The 24,787-nt window shown below is 37.3% G+C and overlaps 1 protein-coding gene across 4 annotated transcripts in view; it reads left to right on the plus strand.

The window, feature by feature from the left end:
• The window catches only part of LOC122912228 (protein NPAT), a 51,792-nt gene that overhangs the window by 7,058 nt on the left and 19,947 nt on the right, over positions 1 to 24,787 (plus strand). For 3 of the 4 annotated variants that reach the window (XM_044257711.1, XM_044257713.1, XM_044257712.1), the window contains exons 2-8: positions 10,367 to 10,485; positions 15,130 to 15,190; positions 16,686 to 16,758; positions 19,494 to 19,534; positions 20,563 to 20,826; positions 21,736 to 21,817; positions 24,320 to 24,407. In XM_044257711.1, the coding sequence (XP_044113646.1) occupies positions 10,367 to 10,485; positions 15,130 to 15,190; positions 16,686 to 16,758; positions 19,494 to 19,534; positions 20,563 to 20,826; positions 21,736 to 21,817; positions 24,320 to 24,407 (728 nt within the window). The remainder of the gene's footprint in view (positions 1 to 10,366; positions 10,486 to 15,129; positions 15,191 to 16,685; positions 16,759 to 19,493; positions 19,535 to 20,562; positions 20,827 to 21,735; positions 21,818 to 24,319; positions 24,408 to 24,787) is intronic. The other variant, XM_044257714.1, reaches the window with a different exon arrangement.

Genomic DNA, 24,787 nt, shown 5'->3' on the forward strand with positions numbered 1-24,787 from the left:
CTGTCTTCGGCTCAGGTCACGATCTCAGGGTCCTGGGATCGAGTCCCACATCGGGCTCTCTGCTCAGCAGGGAGCCTGCTTCCCTTCCTCTCTCTCTGCCTACTTGTGATCTCTCTCTCTGTCAAATAAATAAATAAAAAATCTTTTAAAAAAATGAATTTATTATCTTGCCATTTGTTTTCTATTTGTCCCTTTTGTTTCTTGCTCTTTTTCCTGCATTCTTCTGGATTATTTTTAGTATTTTGTCTCCACTGTTGGTTTATTAACTTTAGCTCTTTGTTTTATTTTTCTAAAAGTAAAGCAGAACACATCAAGTCTAATCTAAAATGGGATCTCTAGATTGCCCACAGTTGGGCATGTTTTTTAAGAGCAGAAGATAAATACTTAGATATTACTGTTTTAAGATGCATTATAATTTTTAAACACTTTATAGAAGTAATCCAGCTTCTTAACAAAACCTTTTCTCAAGTGTGTACTCAAGTATAATGTCTTACAATAAGTCATAAACTGCTTGGTATGTGATAAACCTAGGCCAGGGTAGCTAGCACTAATGACCATATTTTTTCTGAGAAAGGCTCATTCTGTCTACGTTCTAACTAGAGCGGTTTCTCAACCTTATTTTATTGTTACACCCTTAAGGAGTATTTTATGATTTTCCCCCTGACCCCCCATACGATACTTTAATATCACAAATACACTGTTCATATATTGCATATACATCTGTGATTTATACATTAAAAGGGTGATCTTCTCTTTGTTTCCTTCCCTCTTCTGTACCAAATTCATCCCTTTAGTTCTCTTATTTTTGAGAATGTTTGGTCTACAGAAAAACAAATCCACATTAGGAATTTGATTTCACACCACCACCTGTTAGAAGTCTCAAGTGATTATGAATACATCTGGGGAGCTTAGTCCTTTTGAAACTCTCCCATGAAAAGAAATTGTTTATCATCATTTTAAATTTTGAAACCTATTAAAAAACTCCAGCTGCCATGTTTCTGAAGTGACTCCAGTGGTTCATATACATTATAAATTTCTGTATTGGTGAAATCGTAGTAGCAGCTGACTTATTCCAAATAATGTAACTGTTAGAACGTAAAACCATCATAAAAATGACTTATTCTGAGCCGGCTGTAGAATTATAATTGTTTATATTGGGTTATTTGTGAAAAATAAAAAGAAGGAAAATAGCAATCTATCTGATCTAATTTCATATTTGAGATGATGTCACCTCATCAGTGATGGGGATACTGGAGTAATAGTATATGAGATAAAAGGTATATTATGGTTTCTAAATGTCTTCCCCTATTCCAAAAGACAGTATCTTTGGTTTTTTGTTTGTGTATTTCTTTCTCTCTGTAGCATTAGTGAGCAAGCTGTTGGAAAACTGATTCATCAACTACAAGTAGAAAGTAGTGAGTTGGTTCCCAGATCCCAGCTAGGGTATTTCCTAAAATGGAATGACAATTTTCTTGCCCTTTCATTTTTTTTTTTTCTTGCCCTTTCATTTGATAATCTCCGTATATAATGACTCCATGGGCGCTCTAAGTAGTTTTTTGATGTGGAGGACCTGGTTAAAGATACAGTTCCAGGTGAAAAAGAGTAGAACCATATAATTTTAAAGACAAGAGACATAAATGATTGCTTTAGTAGTAAAATACTGGAGTATTGTTACCAGCCTTAAGCTAAGTCTACTACAATGGTAGGTGTAGGGAATCTAGTATCTGGTAAGAGGAGTATGACACATACTGAGAGGATGCAAAAAAAAAAAAATCTCTGAGGGAGTGGTAGTTAACCCTAGACCTGAGGAATGAGTTGGAATTAGCTAGGCTAAGAATAAGCAGCTGAAGCAATGGGAATGGAGTATACGAAGGTCTTGATATCAGAGCATACGTGAATTTGCAGAATGGAAAAACCAGTTAGTCTGGGAGAGACGGAATGGTATGAGAAAAGGCTAGAGAAGAAATTAGGATGCAAAACAGGTAGAGCTTTGTATAACGTGAAGAATTTAGGATTACATTTTTTCATTGAGATGCAATTCACATCTCACAAGATGTAAAATTCACTGATTTTCACTATATTTACACAATAGGCAGTATATTCACAGTGTTTTGAACCATCACCACAGTGTTAATTCCAGAACATTTCCATCATCCTCAGAAGAAACCCCAGACCTGTTAATAGTCATTCCTATTTGCCCCCTTTGCCCAAATTCTGGCAACTGCTAGTTTACTTTTTGTTTCTGCAGATTCCCCTATTCTGGACATTTCATGTAAATGGAATTCTACAATTTGTGACCTTCTGATCTGACTTACAAAAATTTGTTTGCAAGATTCATACGTGTTGTACCAAGTTGAAGTAGTTACTTCCTTTTCATGGCTTAATAATGTTCCATTATATGGACAGGCCACATTTTGTCCATTCATTGATGGTCATTTGGGTTGTTTCCACTTTTGTCTTTTTTTTTTTTGGCTTGGTTGTTTCCACTTTTTGGCTATTAAGAAAAATGCTGTGAACATTTCATGTACAAGTCTTGTTTGGACATACTGTTTCAGTTCTCTTAGCTATGTACCTAAGAGTAGCATCACTTGGTCATGTGGTAATTCTGTATTTAATATTTCTGAGAACTTCCCAAGTGATTTTTGAATGATTTTGCACCATTTTATATTCCTATCAGCAACGTATGAGATTTCCAGTTTCATCAGATCTTTGCCAGTACTTTCTTAATTCTGGTTATCCTAGTGGGTACGAATTGATACATTTCATTGTGGTTTTGATGTTACATCTTCCTATTTACCAAAGAAGTTGAGCCTCTTCTTAAATGCTTATTGATTTGTTCTTTATGTATTCTGGATTCTGGCTCCTATCAGATAGATGACTTGGGAATATTTTCTTCCATTTTGTCCATCGTCTTGTCTTTTTTTTTTTTCCTTAAGATTTTGTTTATTTGAGAGAGAGAGAGAGACTGAGACAACGACAGAGATGGGCAGTGAGTATGAGCAGGGAGGAGAGGGAGAAGCAGGAGAAGCAAGCTCCCCACTGAGAGGGAGCCTGATACAGGGCATGATCCCAGGACCTGAGCTGAAGGCCTAACTGACTGAACCACCCAGGCACCTTTCCATCAGTCTTTTCACTTCCTACATAGTGTCCTTGAAAGCACAAATGTTTTTATTTTTGATGAACTTCAATTTATCTAATTTTTCTTTGGTTGCTTGTTCTTTAGATGTCCTAAGAAACCATTACCTAATCCTACATAAACAGATTTACACCCATGTTTTGTTCTAAGACTTTAAGAGTTTTTGCTCCTACCTTTGTACATTTAATCTATTTTTAGTTAATTTTTATATTTGGTATGAGGTGTAATTTCATTATTTTAGTCCAGTGTCATTGTTTTGCATGTGGGTATCCAGTTCTCCCAGCACCAGTTGTTGAAAAGACTAGTATTTCCCCCATTGAGCTGATTTGGCACTGTTTTTGAAAATCAATTGACTATAAATGTCTGGAACGTTAATTTTGTCCCATTGATCCATATGTCTATTTTTTATGCTAGTACTGCCATTGGTTGCCATTGCTTTGTAGTATGTTTTGAAGTGGGTAGGTGTAAGATTTCATTTTCAAGATTGTTTTAACTACTCTGGGTCCCTTGTTATTCCCTATGATTGTTAGGATCAGTCAATCTCTGCTCAAAAGGCATCTAAGATTTTGATAGGAATTGTGTCGAATCTAATATTGACAACTGAATAACATTAACTCTTCCAATACATAATTGAGAGAGGTCTATCCATTTATTTAGTCTTCTTTAATATCTTTTAGTAATATTTCTAGGTTTTAGTAGGATCATACACTCCTTTTGTTAAACTTAATCCTAAATATTCTTTTTGATTCTGTTGTAAATGAAATTGGTTTTTTTTTTAATTTCATTTTTGGATTGTTCATTGTAAGTATATAGAGATGCAGCTGATTTTTGCAAAGTCATCTCATATCCTGAAGCCTTATTGATGTCATTTATTGACTTTAATAGTTTTTCGTGTGTACATGGATTCCTTAGAATTTTCTATTTAGGATTTCATGTTATCTGCAAATGAGGACGTTGGGTTTTTTTCCCCTTTCCAGTGTGGATGCTTTTTACCTTAGTTTCTTTCCTAATTGCTAAACTAGAACTTCTAGTAGAGTGTTGCATAGAAATTGTAAGAGCAGGCATGGTCTTGTCCCTGATCCTGTGGGCAAAGCTTTGACTCTTAAACCTTGGAATATTAAGTAAGCTGTGAGATTTTCATAAATGCCTTTATCAGGTTGAAGAAATTCCCTTATAGTCTCATATTTTTATCATGAAAAGGTGTTGGATTTTGTGACATGATTTTTTTCTACGTGTGTTGAGATAACATGGTTTTGTCTTTTATTCTGCTGTTACAATGTATTGGGGCAACTTTACTCAGTTCACTGTAGTAAATCAATGTAATCATTGATTTATTTTTGTTTTAGTGAACCAGTCTTGCATTTTTGGCACAGTTGCACTTGGTCATGGTGTATTATCATTTTCAAATGTTAATAGATTTAGTTCGTTAGTATTTTGTTGAAAATTACTACATTTGCTTTTTCATAAGGGATATTGGTTTGTGGTTTTCTTGCGATGTCTTTGGTTTTAGTATCAAATTATTAATAGTATCAGCGATTGAAATGAGGTGGCTTCTTTCTCTTTTTTTTTAAAGAATTGGTGAAACTTCTTTCAACATTTGATAGAATTCACCACTAAGGCCATTTGATCCTAGGCCTTTCTTAATGAAAAGAGTATTTATTACAGCTCAATCTGTACTTGTTCTAAGTCTATTCAGATTTTCTGTATATTCTTGAGTTGATTTAGTTCATGTCTTGTCTAAGAAATATTTGTTTCACCTGAGCTTTCTGAATTGTTGGCACACAACTGTTTATAGTATCCATTTATAATGTAATTTACTTGTAATTTAATCAACCTTATAATGTAAGGTTGATAGTAATGTCCCCTTTTTCATTCCTGAACTTCGGAATTTGAGTCTTTTTTTTTTTTCTTTGTCAGCCTCTCTAAAGATTTGTCGATGAAAGTTGTTCTTTTCAGAGAATCAACTTTTTGTTTCATAGACTTTTCTCTATATTTAAATTCTCTCATTTTTCTTCTCTGATAACTTTTCTTCTTTCTTTTGGGTTTAATTTGCCCTTCTAGTTTAGAAAATGGAAGGGTGGGTTATTGGTTTGAGATCTTTCATCTTTGAAATAAATGTATTTACAATATAAATATACCACTAAGCACTTCTATAGCTGCATCCTGTATGTTTTAATATGTGTGTTTTTGTTTATCTCAAAATATTTTCTACTTTCCTTTTGTTTTCTTTGATCCTTTGATTTTTTTTAGGAGAGTGTTGTTTAATTTCCACATATTTGTGAATTTCTTATTACTGGTTTTTTTTTTATATTTTATGTACTTATTTATTTATTTGACAGAGTGAAAGAGACGGTTGGGGGGGACACAAGGAGTGGGAGTGGGAGAGGGAGAAGCAAGCTTCCCATTGAGCAGGGAGCCAGAGGCGAGGGACCCATCCCAGGTTTCTGGGATAATAACCCGTGCCGGAGGCTGACGATTAATGACTGAGCCACCCAGGCACCCCCTTATTACTGATTTCTAATTTTAGTCTTTAGTGGTCAGAGAGCATACTCTATATAATTTCTTTTTTAAGTTTATTGAGACTTTATGTCCTAATGTGTGGTTCATCCTGGAGGATGTCCATGTGTGCTTAAGAAGAATGTATATTCTGCTGTTGTTGGGTGGCGTACACTATACATTTCTGTTAGGTCTGGTTGGTTTACAGTGTTCAAGCCTTCTGTTTCCTTATTGAGCTCTCTAGTCTATTACCGAAAGTAGAAAGTTGAAGTCTGTAACTTTTATTGGTTAATTGTCTAGTTCCTATTCCACTTCTGTTAATTTCAGCTTCATGTTTTTTGGAACCTTGGTTTTACATGCATATGTGCTTGTAATTGTTACCTTTTTGATTGATTGAATGTTTTATCATTATTTTTGTCTCTACTAACAATATTTATCTTAATTTTTCTGATACTGGTATAACCTCTCCAGCTCCTAATTAGTTACTATATGAATGGTACATCTTTTTCCATCCTTTTATTTTCAAACTATTTGTGTGTTTGAATGTAAATTGTGTTGTCAAGAGCATGTACTTGAATCACATTTTTTATTCACTCTGTAAATCTGTAATATTTTATTATTTAAACCATTATCATTTAATGTAATTACTGATAAGGTAAGGATTTTGCCTGCCATTCTGTTGCTTGTAGTCTATTTGTATTTTATGTTTACTTGTTCTGTTACTCTTCTATTACTGCCTCTTTTGTGTGTTAAATCCAATTTACCGTTTTAATTCTGTTGTTATTTTTCCTTTTTTTTCCCCTTAATTTTTATTTTAGAGAGCACATGCATGTGAGCAGGGAGGGGTCAGAGGGAGAGAGAGAGAACCCTATAGCAGACTCCCCACTGAGCCCAGAGCCCTGTGTGGAGCTCTATTCCAGGCTCCCAAGATCATGGTCTTAGCCAAAAACAAAAGCTGAACACTTAACCAACTGAACCATCCAGGTGCCCCCCACAATTGTTGTTTCCTTTATATTTTTTTATTTTTGAGTTATTTTTTTAGTGATTGCTTGGAGGTTACAAGTAACTTAAAATAGTCTTGTTTGGATTAATACCAACTTAATTTAAATAGTATATAAAAACTTCACTCCTGTGTAACTCCATTCTCTTCTCCCTTCTTTTTGCTTTCAAGGACATATAAGTTATATCTTCATCATTATGATTACCAACCCACATTTATATTTAACTATTCTATACAGTTGTCGTTTAAAGCAGAGGGGAGTTACAAACAAAATGTAACTTACACTGTTTTATATTTACCTATACAGTTACCTTTATTAGTGTTTTTTTTTTTTTAACATGGATTTGTTTCAATGTCTAGTGTCCTTTGATTTTACGTTAAAGAACTCCCTTTAGTATTTCTTAAAGGGCAAGTTGGCTAGCAACAGTGTCTCTGGGTTTTGTTTCATTTTGTATTTTTAATGTAAGAATAGTATAATGTCTCCATTTTGAAGGGGTTTTGTTGGTCTTGGTTGACTTTTTGTTGTTGTTAGCACTTTGCCTCATCTCCCTGCCTGTGGCCTCCGTGGTGTCTAATGAGAAAAAAGCTGTTAAACTTACTGAAGATCACTTGTGATACCATGAGCTGTTTCTCTCTGCTGAGCAAATTCTCTTTGTCTTTTAGCAGTTTCATTATGAGGTGACTGGGTATGGATCTCTTTCAGTGTATCCTACTTGGAATTTATTGAACTTCCTGGATAAATAAATTAATGTGTTTTCTAAAATTTTGGATGTTCATTATTTGGACATTATTTCTTCAAATATTCCTTCTGCCTTTTTCTGTCTCTTTTCTTGGACTTTGATTATGCTTATGTCAGCATAACTGATGGTGTTCCACACATCTCAAAGTGTGTTAACTTTTTCTGATACTTTTTTGTTTTTATTCCTTATGCTAGATACTCCCATTTGATCTGTGTTCAGGTTCACTAATTCTTTCATCTGCCTCTTCACATCTGCTTTTGAGTCCACCTCTAGGGAATTTGTCATTTTAGTTGTTTTACTTTTCAACTCTAGAATTTCTATTTGTTTTTTTGTAAAATTTGTGTTTTTCTTCTTTTTGATGAAACATTGCTCTCGCAGCTTTCTTTAGATATTTAGAAATAGTTTTCTTTAGTCCTCTGAGCTTACGTAAAACAGCTGATTTGGGGGATGCCTGGGTGGCTCAGTCGGTTAAGCAGGGAGCCTGCTTCTCCCCCTGCCTGCTGCTCTCCCTGTTTGTGCTCACTCGCTCTTTCTCTCTCTCTCTGACAAATAAATAAATAAAATCTTTAAAAAAAAATAAAAAGGCTGATTTGGGGGACACCCAGGTGAGGCAGGGTTAAGCATCTGACTCTTGGTTTCCCCTCAGGTGGTGATCTCAGAGGTTGAGCCCAGCTTCAGGCTCTGCACTCAGGGCGGTGTGTGCTAATGTTTCCTAGTGTTTCCCTCCCTCTCTTCCTTCCTTCCTCTTTCTTTTTTTTTTCCCCCTCTCTTTTTCTTTCTCTTCCTCTCTCTTTCTCTTCCTCTTTTTTTTCTTTTAAATAAATCTTTAAAATATGAAGTAGCTGATTTTTAAAATTTTAACTCTCGTCCTCCTTAGGGATGATTTTTATTGACTGCTTTTATTTTTGCCCTGTATATGAAACATACTTTCTTGTTTCTCTGCATATCTCTGAATTTTTTTGCTGGAAATTAGACATTTTAAGTAATACAATGTGACAACTCTTATAATAAGATTCTCCTGCCTCCCCCATGTTTGTTAGGGCTCTTTACTGTTGTTTTAGCAGTTGCTGTGAACTGCTGCCTCAACTAAGTCTGTAGAATCTATATTCTTTTGAGTTTATATTCTATGATTGGACTTTGGGTTTTTTTTTATTTTTCTTTTTTCTTTTTTTAAGATTTTATTTATTTGTTTGACAGAGAGAAAGCACAAGCAGGGGGACCAACAAAGGGAGAGGGAGAAGCAGGCTCTCCACTGAGCAGGAAGCCACATTCGGGGCTGGATCCCAGGATCCTGGGATCGTGACTTGAGCCAAAGGCAGACGCTTAACCGACTGAGCCCCCCAGCAGCCCCCAGTTATTTTCTTTAATTGCTTGGAGTCCCTGAGTCTCCCACTGTTTGCTCAAGGGCTGGTGTGTATGTTGGGGCATGCTTCACCATTCAGCTGAGCAGTTGACAACTCTGCCTTAGCCTTACTTCCTGCTCACTCAGCTGTATTGGTCAGCCAGAGGTGAGGGCTTAGGGTCTTGTCAGATCTCTTCTGAGTATGTACACTGCTTGCACACGCCCTTCTAATAGCCCATGAGTATATCCTGGCTCTTGAGAGTCTGCTGTGGACTGCTCCTACCCCAGCTCTGTGTGTGTTTAGCTTGTTTGTCCCGCTCTTCGTCACAGGCAGCTGTAGTAGTAAGCAAATTCCTGCTGGTAGTTTTAAGCAAACATCTTAAAGAAGTTTCTTTGTACTGGGTAAATTCTGATTCAGTTCAAAGACCAGCCATACAAGTGGAGGTTTTCCGATAATTTTCCCACAGATCAAATTATGACAATGTCTGGGAATGGGAATGGGTCTTTGGAAAAATCCCAGCCCTGTTTGGTCTTCTGTTTTTCTCAAATGCTTCTAAAACTTCGGTTATTTTCTGAGTTCTGTAAAAGTTTTCCTTTTTTAAATAATTTGTGCCAGTGTTCTCATTGCTTTTATGGAGGAGAGGATTTTTAGAAGTCCTTATATTGTCATTCCAGCTGAAGCTGCTCAGAATTTAGAAATTAAAACTGAATGCTATGGGAAATGGTTGCAGGGCTTTACACAAGGGAGTAATTTCACCAGATTTGATCCACAAGTCAAGGCAAGTATGATGCTTTACACAGGAAGCACCTTAATCCTGGAGGATATGTGGATTTTTTTTTTTTTGCCCCAAATTACAGTGTTTATTTTAATCAAATAGAATAAGAACCTGGCCTTCCAATACCCTGTCAAATGTTCTTGCTGTACTATGCTACTGTTTTGAGTTGTGGATTTAGGTAAACACCAATAATGCTAAGAAACAAAAGAACAAGGATAGGCTGCTAGTCAAGTCAGATGAAGCATTCATGATGTGCAGGTACCACGCGCTGATAAATAAGATTGTTCCGTAAATGTCAGTTAGATGTAAATGCTCAAGTTTTATTGAAATAGTGTTTTGATTCCTAAACGCATAAATTAAAAAATCAAAGGAGCGCCTTTCTTTCCTTTCCTTCAAAGCAGGTTTTTTGTTCATTTTTCTCTTAAACCATTAGGCAGTTAAGTGAAATGAACAAGTAAATAGCAACGTTGGGAGAATATAGTTTTGTGATTATCCAGAAACTTACTTTTATAAGTGTTTGCCAGCCTGGTCAGTATAGAGGTTATGGGATAGAAGAACGTTGATGATTTCTTTATTAGTTTTCGTGTTACTTATCATTACTTATGGATTCGGTTGCAAGCATTACTGTGCATTAATTTGCTTGATCAAATACCGCATGTTTTTAGTTTCTCTGTGTCAAATAAATAAATAAAATCTTAAAAAAAAAAAAAAAGACTACTTTGTCCTGCAGCACAAACTAGTGGCACTGGGCAAGGCTGCAGAAACCCAGCACATTCCACCCAAGGTTCCATTTCTGATATGAAACTGCATTTCTGTGGCCTTTTGGTGAAAGTACAGAAATTACTGGAATTACCTGACCTTCTGTTTCTCATTTAGGTTACTTACAACAGGAAAACCTCACTTCTACCTGCCAGACTTTTATTTTGGAAAGTTCAAATTTAAAAGAATATGCGGAACATTGTACAGATGAAGGTTTTATCCCAGCCTGCTTACTGGTGAGTGCTTTGTTCCTGAAGGGAAATATTTCCTCATTGACCAACATGAGGCACTATAAACACCAGTCTTAACGTCAGCTCATTGGTAGTATCAAAATTGGTAGAGATTTGATAGTATTCATGCGTGGCTGGAAAGATCTAAAGAAGGCAGCTCTTCTTTTCACACATTTATGCCAAAACTTGGCTTCTCCGAATCAGTTTCAAAATGACCCTCTCAGGGCGCCTGGGTGGCTCAGTCAGTTAAACGTCTACTTTTGGCTTAGGTTGCAATTTCAGGGTTCTGGGATAGAGCCCCACATCAGGCTCCCTGCTCAGTGGGGAGCCTGCTTCTCCCTCTGCCATTTCCCCCACTTGTGTTCTCTGGTGCATGCATGCTGTCTGTCAAAAGAATAAATAAAACCTTTTTTAAAAATAATACTCCCATTTCTTTTTTTTTTTTTTTTCAGGTGTTATTTATTTGACAAAGCAGGGGGAACAGGAGAGGGAGAAGCAGGGGAGAGCCCAATATGGGGCTTGATCCCAGGACGCCAGGTTCATGACCTGAGCCAAAGGCAGATGCCTAACCAATTGAGCCACCCAGGAACCCCAGCACTCTCAGTTCTAATTAGTTCCACTACTGCTTGTCTTGGGTCTCATTTGTTTTCTGTGTGCTGTTGATTAAATAGTTGTGTCCCTCCAAAATTCATGTTGAAACCCTTACCACTGATGATGTTATACCACTGTGGTGGTATTGAGAGGTGGGGCCTTTGAAAATTAATTAGGTTTAGATTAGGTCATGAGGTTGGGCCCCTTGTGAAGTTATTATTGCCTTTACAAGAATTGGAAGAAAGGGATCTTTCTCCTTGAAGAGACAGAGGGGATCCCGTGTGAGCACACAGCAAGAAGGGAGATGTCTAGAAGCCAGGAAGTTGGCCCTCACCAGGAACCAGATTGGCCAGCACCTTTATTTGAGACTCACCAGTCTCCAGAATAAGAAATGCCTGTTATTTAAGCCACCTGCTCTATGTTATCTTGTAGCAACCCATCTTTTTCCTATATCTGGTTGTTTACTTAGACAAATAAAAAACAACTTTTTTTTTTTTTTTAAAGATTTTATTTATTTATTTGACAGAGCGAGATCACAAGCAGGCAGAGAGGCAGGCAGAGAGAGAGGAGGAAGCAGGCTCCCTGCCGAGCAGAGAGCCCGATGCGGGCCTCGATCCCAGGACCCTGAGATCATGACCTGAGCCGAAGGCAGCGGCTTAACCCACTGAGCCACCCAGGCGCCCAAAAAACAACTGTTTTGTTACCTTATTGTCCCCTTTTTAGAATATCACTAGACCAACAGCATCATTTGGAATATAATGGACATATTTGGGAGCTACATTATTTGACATAGTGTTTTGTTAACTTATTTTGAACATGTCTCCTTAGATTCATTTCAGTTGTCACAGACAACTCGCTTATCTATGGAGGAAACCTGAACAAAACTGCTGAAGAATATCAAACATACTCTGTTCATTTAAGATGTCAGTTCTCTCCATTTTGATCTATATATCCATTACAATCAAAATCTCCACAAGCATTTTTATAGATAGCAACAAGCTGTGATTCTAAATTTTATATGGAAAAGCAAAGGAACTAAAATAGCACAAATAATTTTTTAAAAGGATGGGTTGGAAGACTCCCATTACTTGATTGTAAGACTTAAAATCATGGGGCGCCTGGGTGTCTCAGTCGTTAAGCGTCTGCCTTTGGCTTAGGTCATGATCCCAGGGTCCTGGGATCAAGCCCTGCATCAGGTTCCCTGCTTAGTGGGAAGCCCGCTTCTTGTGTTCCTTCTCCCGCTTGTGTTCGCTCTCTCACAGTCTCCCTTTCTCTCTCTCTCTCTGTCAAATAAATAATCTTTAAAAAAACAAACCTCTGGTAATCAAGATTGAGTGGCATTAGAGGAAGGTGAGGCAGGCACTTAGATCAGTGGAACAGAAGAGATCCCAATGTGGACACAAACAAAACTGATTTTGACAAAAGTGCAAAGGCAATTCACTGGAGAAAGACTAATTTTATCAGCAAGTGGAAATAGAACAAGTAGACATCCAGATTCAAAAAAAGGTCCTCTACACATACCGCATACAAAGATTAACCAAAGTAAAGATACACCAGAGGTACAGTGTAGAACTATAAGATTTTTTGGAGAAAACACAGGAAAAAATTTGTGTAAACTTGGGTTTGGTGATGAGTTTTAGATGTGACACCAAAAGCACTGACAATAGAAGGGTAAATTGGTAAATTAGACTTCGTAGAAATTTAAAAATTTTGCCCTACAATAGACTGTTCCAAGAATGACAAGCCACAGGCTAGAAGAAAATATTTACATTAACATACATGTGATAAAGGATTTATATCCAGAATATCTTTAAAAACTGCTACATTTTTTTTAAAAAATGAAATTAATGGGCAAGAAATCTGAAGATGGCCATAAGCTTATGGGAAAAAACTTCCACAAAAAAGAAAAAATGCTCCAAATTATTTGTTACTGGAATAAATACAAATGAATACTCTAAGGAGATACCAATATATATCTATTAGAATGGCTAATTTAAAACACAATTTTAGGGTGCCTGGATGGCTCAGTGGTTAAGCCTCTGCCTTCGGCTCACGTCATTATCTCAGGGTCCTGGGATCGAGTCCCATATTGGGCTCTCTGCTTGGCAGGGAGCCTGCTTCCTCCTCTCTCTCTCTCTCTCTCTCTGCTTGCCTTTCTGCCTACTTGAGATCTCTGTCAAATAATAAAATCTTAAAAAAATAAATAAATAAAACAATTTTAAAAACTGTCAGATACTTGGCAGTAAGGATGCAAAGCAGCAGGAACTCACATTCGTGGCTGATGAGAACATAAAACCATTACCACCACTTTGGAAAACAGATTGATAATTGTTTATAAAGGTAAACATACATTCCCCATGTTACCCAGCACCCAGGTGAATTGAAAAATACATTCACATACAAATCTGCACACTAATGTTCATCTGTGATGGTCAAAAACCAAAAAAAACCCACACTGTCCTTCAGCCAATAAGTGGGTAAACTATGGTACAGCCATAGAAGCAAATACTACTAAGCAATAGAAAACAACACACTGTTGATTGACACAACAGCATGAATGAATCTTAAATAAATTCCTCTGAGTTCCTGTAAATTAGCCATTTTCAGCAAATAAGTGAAACTTACTGTATATAACTGGAGCCAGGACTCTCTGGGAGGAAGAAGATAAAGATAAGCCTAAGAACAAAACCTGTGGTGTTGAATCATAGTCATATTGTAGTTAATCATAGAGATATCACTATGATGCCATATTTGGTATCTATACAAATCTATATATAAATATAATAAGTAAGAAATACGGTCTATATATTTGTACAAATCTACACAGAGACATAGGTGTGTTTGTTTACATGGATGAACATGTCTGTGGGGTTGTGTAGCTCTTCCTGCTGTGAGGGCCCAGCTGCGGTGGCCCCCCAGTAGCTACATGCACACCTAGCCCCTGTATCTTCTCCCGGTTCTGGAGGCTGGGAAGTCTGAGATCAAAATACCCCAATTCAGTTCCTGGTGATGACTGTCTTCCCAGCTTAGTACATGGTCACTTTCTCCACTGTGTCCCGACCTGAATTTTGAGAGACACAATACCAGTCTTTCACAAATTATTAGCTACTACAATTAAGGCATAATGACCAAGTTAGCATTAAGCAAATCGCCAGACATTTCAGGCTTTAGTTAAGAAACAACAAAGTAGAAATCTTCAGGAAAGAAAAGCAAGCTGGTTACCTGTCCCATGGTAGACGTTGTCTTAGACATGTTCCATCTATCCTTACTCTTCACAACAAAGGACTCTGCGAATTAAGAATTAACCTGTCCACTTTTATGTGTGAAAGTAAGCCTTCCAGATTCTTATGGCCTTAGATTTAAGTTAATAAAAACCTGCGCTTCAGTAGTAGGAGAAACAGGAAATGAGTTTCAGAGACAATGGAGGTGAAAATAGGAAGGTGCCGATCCTTGAGAACTCTTAGGCTCAGCGATTTTTTTCACTTTTTTTGGCAGGTTCACATGGCTTTCAAGGTAGGGAGGGCAAATTAGGAGTGGGTCCTTACCGTTTTTAAAGAGTTATATGGGGGCACCTGGATGGCTCAGTTGTTAACATCTGCCTTCGGCTTGGGTCATGATCCCAGGGTCCTGGGATGGAGCGTGCATTGAGCTCTGTGCTTGGCGGGAAGCCTACTTCTCCCTCTCCCGCTCCCTCTGCTTGTGATCCCTCTCTTGCTATCTCTCTGTCAAATTAATTCTTTTTTTTTTTAAAGATAAAAAAATTAAGAGCTATGAGACTGGATCCCTGCCCCACAGCTGGGATCTTTTCTGCCTTTGGATTATCTTAGCTAATGAAACATAGTCATAGTGTCCTATTCACACAGGAAGATTCTTGACTTGTGGATTTCATGCAACCCCTAAGTTAAGGACTCTTCATTTTTGATAACCTGTTCTTACCTTAATCTTTTCTTCATCAAAAAATCCAGATCTTTTATAACTTTATACAGTGAAGTGTTTCATGGTGAGAAATTATGAGTAGTATTGCACAATTTTTGTAATGCTTGATCTTTTCCTTTTCAGTCCTTGTTTGGAAAAAACTTGACAACAATTCTGAATGAATATGTAGCTATGAAAGCAAAAGGTAAGAACTGAGGGTCAGGGATTCTTTCCTATTTTATATAGTATTTCTCTAATTGTTTTAATTAGAAATAAATTTTAAAGGCTATTAATGCTTCTTAATAGCCAAAAGAAAGCTTGTCTTAGTTGTGATGAGATAAGTTTTGCTGGGAAATATTTAATTAGTTTGAGTTTATATTGATTGATAAATGTGTGGCAAAAATCTGAATGCTAACAAATATAAAATATAACAAAGTAATTTTCTTAAAAAATAAAACTCATAAGTCTAGATATCTAAACTGGTGAACAGACATTGCTGTGTATTACAGAATTTCAAGTCAAATTTTTAATTTTAAGGTCTCGGTAGTCTAAATCTCAACACAGGAACCCGTCATAAAATTCTGGTTTATAGTTACCAAAATGTAAAATAATACTTGCCAAAGTTAATGTTTTAGGAAAAAAGTTAAAATTATTTTATTCTCTAATACTGATAAATGTTATAATTGACAACTTTAAAAAAAGAATTAACCATAAAATAGTAACACTGAAAAAAAAGGAAAGATGCTTATCTATTTGTTTATTGAGTTTTTGTCTCTAGACAGTTTTGTGCTATATGCTTTCCTTAGTTTTACTTCAGTCCTTAAAATAACCCAGTTACAGGTTGATTATTAAGATCATTTTTAAGTGTCAGAAAACTGAGAATTGGAGAAGCCATATAACTTTTCCAAGATCACAACAATAAAAAGAATATGCTACTGGAATACTAAGGTTTAGTCCCATTTTTTTGTTGGGTAGCTTTCTCTGGTTTGAGTTTTTTCAAAGGTATATGGTAAGGATTTTAAATATTCTAGAAGTTTCCTATCACTGTGGGCTTTTAGAGCCTATCCTAAAAAAATGAATCCATTCCCAGGAATTTTACCTGTAACTCCTAAGAATAGTAACCCCGTGGGGCTTTCATTAAGTGGTTGCTGAGCAGTCACGTGATGTGGACATAAAAACATTGGTTGTAGCAAAATAATTTCCATAGTCAAAGGAGTTTGCATAACCTTTATGGTATTTATTATAAATCAGATTATTAACTTTCCAATATAACATGAGGTCAAATAGAACGTATTTAAGGTAGTTAGTCTTTTTGGGGTGGCACCTGACTGGCACAGTTGGTAGAGCATGCCGTACTCGATCTCAGGGATGTGGGATTGAACCCCATGGTGAAAGCAGAGATTACTTAAAAATCATTTTAAAAAATTGTCTTTTTTTTTTAATACAAAGACGGTATAAAGTTAATCTATAAAAGCTTCAGAGGCTTTAGAAATTTCCATTTCCCCTCATATTGCATCTGATACTCAAATGGCTTAAGAAAAGAAGGCAATCTCATTTATAGCTTTGCAGGTAATATTACAAAAGAGGCTTATTTCTTAGTTTCCAACATGTCAACAGCTGAAAGAAAAGTTTGTTTTCTTTGTTCATTTTGTGTCTAAATCAAGGGGTGAGATTAAGAAACTTTTCTTCTTATGACCTAGAAACATCAAATGATGTCCCAGCAATTATGTCATCTCTATGGAAGAAGTTAGACCATACACTTTCTCAGATCAGGTAATAAAAAGCCTGTATAGTAAGCTTATCAGAAGATGCATGATTTTGGAATGCAAACACATGTAGGAAGCTATTCAGGTTTAAATCTTCTTATGACCCACACAGTGCATTTCTGTGATACTGATCTAATTTTTAAATTTACCCTAGAGATTATTGATATTCATTTGGTTTTTATTGGAATAATTTGCCATAAAATGCCTACTTGAATAAAATCTTTAGAAATCAGGACATTGAGGTACATCTGGGTGGCTCATTTGGCCACTTGCTGCCATCAGCTCAGGTCATGATGCTCGGGTCCTGGGATCAAGTCCTGCATCAGGCTGCTTACTCTGCTTCTCCCTCTGCTTGCTGCTACCCCTGTTTGTACTCCCACTTGCTCGTTCTCTCTAGCAAATAAATAAGTCTTTAAAAAGTGGGGGGAGGTGGGCGCCTGGGTGGTTCAGTGGGTTAAGCCTCTGCCTTTCAGTTCAGGTCGTGATTTCAGGGTCCTGGGATTGAGCCCCATATGGGGCTCTCTGCTTAGCAGGGACCCCGCTTCCCCCCTCTCTCTCTCTGGCTGCCTCTCTGCCTGCTTCTGATCTCTGTCAAATAAATAAATAAATAATCTTTAAAAAAAAATAGAAAGAAATTGAGATTTACGGATGTTTAATGTCATTTCCAGGTTCCTATAGCAAGTTAGAGGCAGATCTCTGGCTAGAATACAAATCTAATGCCAGTCTTGTGTGAATTCCCTCACATAGTTTCATCTTCATTACTCATGCAAAGAATTGATGTGTTGAATTCATGCCTCATTGGTTCATGCCCTATAAAGAAACAAGCTTGAATAATAATTCTACTTTTCGAATCTTTAATTGAGAATTTCCTCATGGTAAGCAGTGCCCACCGTTTACCTAGGTCATGGCCTTGGAATGCCAGTTTTGGCATCCTTGGACGCCAGTCCCTACTGGTATCAATTATAACATCTCTTATTTAACTTTAGAATCTAGTATAAAAACTGGAATTTTCTACTCTTTCTCCCAGAGCTACCAGTGAATACCTGAAATAAATTCAGCAGGTTCTCGGGGCACCTGGATGGCTTCGTTGGTTGAGCATCCAGCCCTTGGTTTCAGCTCAGGTTGTGAGATCAAGCCCCACTCAGGGCTCTGCACTCAGCAGGGAATCTGCTTGGAACTGTCCCTCTGTGCTTCCTGCTCTTGCTCCCTTTCTCTCTGTAAAATAAATCTTTAAAACACACACACACACAGACGCACACACACAAACTCAGCAGGGGCTCAATTTCCTTTCTCAGTTTAAACTGCTAAAATGACTCCAAATGCTTTCTGTTCAGCTTTGTACTACATCTTATTTGACAGTCTTACCTTTTTCCCCCCTTTTCAACTCATTTCTTCTCTTTCAAATAATCTTCAAAAACATTGATAATCTGGGGCACCTGGTTGGTTCCGTCAGTTAAGCATCCAGCTTTTGATTGCTGCTCAGATTATGATCTCAAGGTCAGGGGTTTGGGCTTCCGCCTCAACAGGGAGATTTTTAGATTTTCTCCATTCTGCCTCTCCCCCTGCTCAGTCTCTCTCTCTGAATAAATAAATAAAATTTTTTTTTTAATTTTTTAAAAAGACATTCAGGGGCACCTGGATGGCTCAATGGGTTAAAGCCTCTGCCTTCGGCTCAGGTCATGATCCCAGAGTCCTGGGATCGAGCCCCACATCGGGCTCTGCTCAGCAGGGAAACTGCTTCCCCCTCTCTCTCTCTCTGCTTGCCGCTCTTCCTACTTGTGATCTCTCTCCCTGTCAAGTAAATAAATATTTTTTTTAAAGTTTCTAAAAAACGACATTCAAAATTTAATTAATACCTGTAAATATTTATAAGTTACTGAGATATCTTATTGACAAGATACTACATAAAAATAAAAGGCTCTTAGCGAGTTATTCTCCAGGTTGGTTGGTGCTTCTTAAAAATGCTTATTCAGGGACAGCTGGGTGGCTTAGTCGGTTAAGCATCTGCCTTTGGCTCAAGGTCATGATCTCAGGGTCCTGGGATCAAGCCCCACGTCAAGCTCTCTCTGCTCAGCAAGGAGTCTGCTTTTCTTCTTTCTTTCTCTCTCTCAAATAAGAAATCTTTTCTGTAAAAAAATGCTTAATCAGTTTGGTAAGTTTTGTTGTTCCTGTTGGTAGAGACTCATCAGATTTCCCAGGAAGATAGCAGTGTCTGTGATTGGGTAACCATTATAAAGGGAGAATCACCTTATATTGTGAGCTGTATGTTTGCTTTTCTCTCTTATTAGAGGCTGGATAGAATAGTTTTATAGTAATTTGATAAATTTAATAAATTAACTTTGGGATTTTGAAGTATTTATAGAGTCCTATGTGAAATCAATTTCTCTGGGAAGATATCTCTAGTGGTAAAAGTAATAACTATAAAATTTTATACATAGCTTTCTTAAATACATTTACTTCCTAAAGTCAAGTCAAATCCTTAATGGGATGTTAAAGTTCTCCAGTGCATACTGCACTGAATAGAAGCTTGATGGCTAAAGTCAGATGTGTGTGAGTGCTTACATGCCACTTCTAAAGCAAGTAAGATTTGGTCACCCCTCAAAAAAATAAGCTTGTCTTTTTTGTCTGAGAGAGATCTATTACCTTTTCATTCTGTTTATTCAGGTCTGACTGTTACTAAATTAGAGTATGTCTTGGCAGCAGAAATTTTTTAATGTCTAACTATTTTGTTTTATTTGTTAGGAGCATGCAAAGTTCCCCAGGGTTTGTTGCTAATCAGAGAGGTTGGTATTCAATTTTAAACTATAAATAACGTTCAGAATTACTTCAAACTTAAACTGTCAGATGGACATTTTCATTAACGGTACATTTTGGTTGGGGGGGTCACCTGGGTGGCTTAGTGGGTTAAGCCTCTGCCTTCGGCTCAGGTCATGAACTCAGGGTCGTGGGATGAAGCCCTGCATGGGGCTCTCTGTCAGAGGGGAACCTGCATCCCCCTCTCTCTCTACCTTCCTCTCTGCCTACTGGTGATCTCTCTCTCTGTGAAATTTAAAAAAAAAAATAAACAGTACATTTGTGCTAAGTATCTATTTTGTTTAAACTACGGCTCTTCTAAGTACAGTTACTATCATAAAAGGAAGTGTTTTCATTTATTGCAGAAATAAGCATTTGAAATACTCCCTATTTTTTCTCATTGGTTCTCATTTATTCACATCTTCTTAATTCTCACTTCATAGGTTTGTTTCTTAATTTGTAGAAGTATTATCAGTATGAATTATTGCAGAAGAAATACACTCATAGATTTATAAAGTTTGTGTGTACAGATGACTCTCAAACCACAGTGCTTTGAACGGCATGGGTCTAGTTATTCATATTTTTTTTGTAAATACAGGAGTGTAATGTATTTTCCCTTCCCATGATTTTATTAACGTTTTGTTTTCTCTACATTGCTTTATTATAAGAACACAATATAATGTGCCAAATATGTGTTAGTCAGCTGTTGGTTATTGGCACGGCTTCTGTTCAACAGTAGGCTCTTAGGTTTTGGGGGAGTCCTAAGTTGCATTCTCAAATGTACAGAGTCGGTGCTCTTAACCCCTGTGCTGTACACGGGGCAGCTGTACTCACTTCAGTTTGTTTCACAGGAAATTATGTAATTTTATCATAAACTTAGTTGATACTTTTAAGGGTTTTTTTTTTTTTTTCCTAATCTGTGGATTTCACATGTTAAATAGTAGGAGTATTACATAGACTTGTTAAAATTGCCCAGAGTACTCTGACAGTTAACCTTTTAAATGCTCATGTGTTTCAGTCCGAACAAGAAGTGGAATTGCAGAAATCAAACGACAGAGAAGGCTTGCGGCTCAAGCAGCTCCCATGAATTCAGAGTTGCTGACTTTAGCGTATCTTTCAGGACAGTGTGCTACTGCTCCTCCCCCTGCCCCACCTCCTCCTCCCCCTCCTCCTCCTCCTCCAGCAGCTGTGCAGGTTATCCGGCCAGCTGGCCAGATGGCAGCGCCTTTGAGGTCCAATTTTCTAGTGGTCAACCATTCACAGTCACAAGACACAGCTGCCAGTAAGTTTAAATTTTCTTCTCTGAAAAATTTTTTTTAGTTCGATCATATGAATCGATGATATGCTGCACTTCTATACTCATTTTATAAAATTATAGAAAAAAAAAGACAAGCCTGAAAGTAGAACACACTTTGGGTAGGTTTGCCTTAAAGTAAGCATATTGCTATACTTAATGAGACATTTTAATCTAGGATTCTTATTTCTCTTCTAATCGCAGGATAGAAAAGATTCTTGTTCTGTTCGATTTTAAAGGAATACACAGTTACATCTGACCTCCGTAACTTTGTTCATGCCAGTCTGTTCTGTAGTGAGGAATGTTCCTCCAGTACGCCCCCATCTCTGCATATTGCAAATCCCTCATATTTCTGTGAAGCTGAGAGCTAGGCATGAACTTAGACACCAAGCGGTGTATCTTGATTATTGTATACTTGAAACTATTGAAAACGCATGATAGGAAGGAGCACAAGCTAGTTATAACAGCGTTGGGATAAAAATTCGGGAGCCAGCTCGTTTACAGAATTCTTAAGCTAGTCTTCTTTCTCTTCTGGGCAGCTAAAGTTTTTCACCATCAGTTATATCCTTCCTCAGTTGCATCTTTCCTCCAACCTTGTTTACACCTCTGGGTCAAAGCACTTAGTATACACATACTGTAGTGTACACGAAGCAGTTCCTCTGTCCTTCCACATTATTTTTTATTGAGACTGTCCTGTACCTGTACTGTATAAAACTTGAAGTTATAGTGTATTTTACTCATCTTATTTTACAGTGCCTAGCACACAGTAAAGCATTCAGTATATGCTGAGTTTAATATAAAATAATAGTCATTTTGTAATGCTGCTTATTCCATTAATTCACACTTAGAAAACTGTTCTGTTTCCTTGACTTAATGCTTTGTTTTCTTGAAATACAGCTGGAGAGGCTTTAAATATCATTCCTACTCCTCAGGAAAAGAAAACGCAGACCACAGTCATGTCTCCAGCTAGACGCAAAAGGTAAATAAATGCATTTTGAAAAGATGAGTTTCTGATAACCACTAAAATTAAAGAATTATACCACCATATTTACGTTATGAATAAAGTAACAGGAATGGATTCAGCTACTCAGGCTATTTATATTCTATCCATTCTTTCTTTCTTTTTTTTTTTTTTTTTTTTTTTAAGATTTTATTTATTTATTTGACAGAGATCACAAGTAGGCAGAGAGGCAGTCCGAGAGAGAGGAAGAGAAGCAGGCTCCCTGCTGAGCAGAGAGCCTGATGCGGGACTCGATCACAGGACCCTGAGATCATGACCTGAGCCGAGGCTAGCGGCTTAACACACTGAGCCACCCAGGCGCCCCTATATCCATTCTTAAATGCATTTTTTTTTTCACATTTTAACTTCCCTAAAATCAGGTTGTATCTTCTAATCAGTGGCTTATTACTCTTTCATTGTAAGTGGTTTTTTGTAATAGTAGATAAAAATATGTCTTAAAATTGGTAGTATCTCAGATTTTTTTAAATGATTGTTATTTTTTTTTTTTTAAAGATTTTATTTATTTATTTGACAGAGAGAGATCACAAGCAGGCAGAGAGGCAGGCAGAGAGAGAGGAGGAAGCAGGCTCCCTGCCGAGCAGAGAGCCCGATGCGGGGCTCGATCCCAGGACCCTGAGATCATGACCTGAGCCGAAGGCAGTGGCTTAACCACTGAGCCACCCAGGCGCCCCTAAATGATTGTTATTTTTTAAATAAATAGGAATAATACTAGCATTTCCACAAACACGTATTTCAAGTCTTAAAGTCAGAAATTTTTTCAGGGAGTCTTAGAGAGCAGAGTTCTTTCTGGTTTAATCTATGTGTCTTTGTTTGAAGGGTATTTCAGAAAAGAGAGATAATAGTTTTTTTTGTTTTTTTTTTTTAAAGATTTTATTTATTTATTTGTCAGAGAGAGAGGGAGAGAGAGCAAGCACAGGCAGAGGCAGAGGGAGAAGCAGGCTCCCTGCCGAGCAAGGAGCCCGATGTGGGACTCGATCCCAGGACGCTGGGATCATGACCTGAGCCGAAGGCAGCTGCCCAACCAACCGACCCACCCAGGCGTCCCGAGAGATAATAGTTTTTAAATGCTTTTTCTGATTTCTTAAAACTGCCATGCCATGGATATTTTTGTTAGAGTTTTTAAAATTGGTTGTCTCTCATTCAAGGCTGCCTCAGCCTTTATTGTTTTAATAATCAAACAATTATAACAGTATCTAACGTTTATAAAAACCTTGGCTTTTTTATAAAGTCTGTACACAGGGGCACCTGGGTAGCTTAGTTGATTAAGTGTCCGACTCTTGATTTCAGCTCAGGTAGTGATTGCAGGGTCATGAGATCGAGACCCATGTTGGGCCCTGTGCTGGGTTTGGAGCCTGCTTATGATTCTCTCTGCTAAGGGAAGTAAATCAATCAGAAAGATAATTTTCTTATGATCTCAGTCTTATGTTGGGTTTAAGAAACAAAACAGGATCATAGGGGAAGGGAGGGAATAATAAAACAAGATGAAATCAGAGACTGAGACAAACCATAAGAGACTTTTTTTTTTTTAATATTTATTTATTTGACAGAGAGAGAGAGAGAGAAACCACAAGTAGGCAGAGAGACAGGCAGAGAGAGAGGAGGAAGCAGGCTCCCCGCCAAGCAGATAGCCCGATGCAGGTTTTGATCCGAAGACCCTGAGATCATGACCCAAGCCGAAGGCAGAGGCTCAACCCACTAAGCCACCCAGGCGCCCCAACCATAAGAGACTCTTAATCCTAGGAAACAAACTGAGGGTTGCTGGAGGGGATGTGGGTGGGAGATGGGGTAACTGGGTGACAGGCCTTAAGGAGAGCACATGATGTAATGAGCTCTGGGTGTTATTTAAGACTGATGAGTCACCAAACTCTACATCTGAAACTAATAATATATAATATGTTAATTAATTGAATTTAAATTTTTAAAAATTTCCAAGAAAGATATTAACAATTATAGTAAACTGCCAAAAAAAAAAAAAAAAGATTCTCTCTCCTCTCTATTTCAAAAAAAAATTTTTTTAATAGTTTTTACATATACTTTGTTTTATTCAATTCTTTAATAAACCCAATAATGCAGTTGATCTTACCCTGTTATAAAGTAGGTCAAATAGTCAGAACTGGGCTTTCTGCTCTGCAGGGAGCCTGCTTCTCCCTTTCCTTCTACCTGCTGCTCCCCATGCTTGTGGTCTCTCTCTCTGTCAAATAAATACATAAAATCTTAAAAAAACAAAAAAACACTTACCTTGCTACAGACCACATAGTAAGTGGTGAAGCTGGACTTGAGATTTATTTCTTGTTAATACAAGCGTAGAATGGTTTTCTGCTCTAGCCAAAGCTTTGTTGTTACCACAAAGAGGGAAAATACCTGTTCTTCCATGATCTTAAGATTTATATCTATATATATAATTATCATTGAATCTGTTTTTTATACTATTTAAAAGACAAGCTCTGAAATGTGTTTCAGTGAATCTCAGAGGAAAAGTAACACTTTATCTGGGCCTCATTCAACGATAAGGAATTTCCAGGATCCAAATGCATTTGCAGTAGAAAAAGTAAGTGACCCTACCAAGCTTTGCAGTCTGAGATATTCCTAAGTTTTAAAATATTGGTATTTACGTGTGTGTGTGTAGCATTTGTGTGTTATAGTATTTCTGTAAAACTGCAGGGTAATTGCCTTGGGATAGAGAGTAGTAAAATGTATGAGGAGGAGACTGTCCATTTAGAATAGGTAGCATGTGCAGATGTACCAAATAAGAAGCAGTGCTGTGTTTAGGGACCTGTAAATACATTGTGGATGCTGGATTATGCAACATAATAGGGCATTTTACTAGCATCAACTTTTTATAAACCCTGTATGAAAAGTTTGGGTTTGGAGCTGTGTTTTGTAATCAGTGAAGGAAGAGTTGGTGAAGGATCTGTGAAAACACTTGTG

The sequence above is a fragment of the Neovison vison genome, chromosome 7 (genome assembly GCF_020171115.1).
Source record: "Neovison vison isolate M4711 chromosome 7, ASM_NN_V1, whole genome shotgun sequence".
NCBI classification, from domain to species: domain Eukaryota; kingdom Metazoa; phylum Chordata; class Mammalia; order Carnivora; family Mustelidae; genus Neogale; species Neogale vison.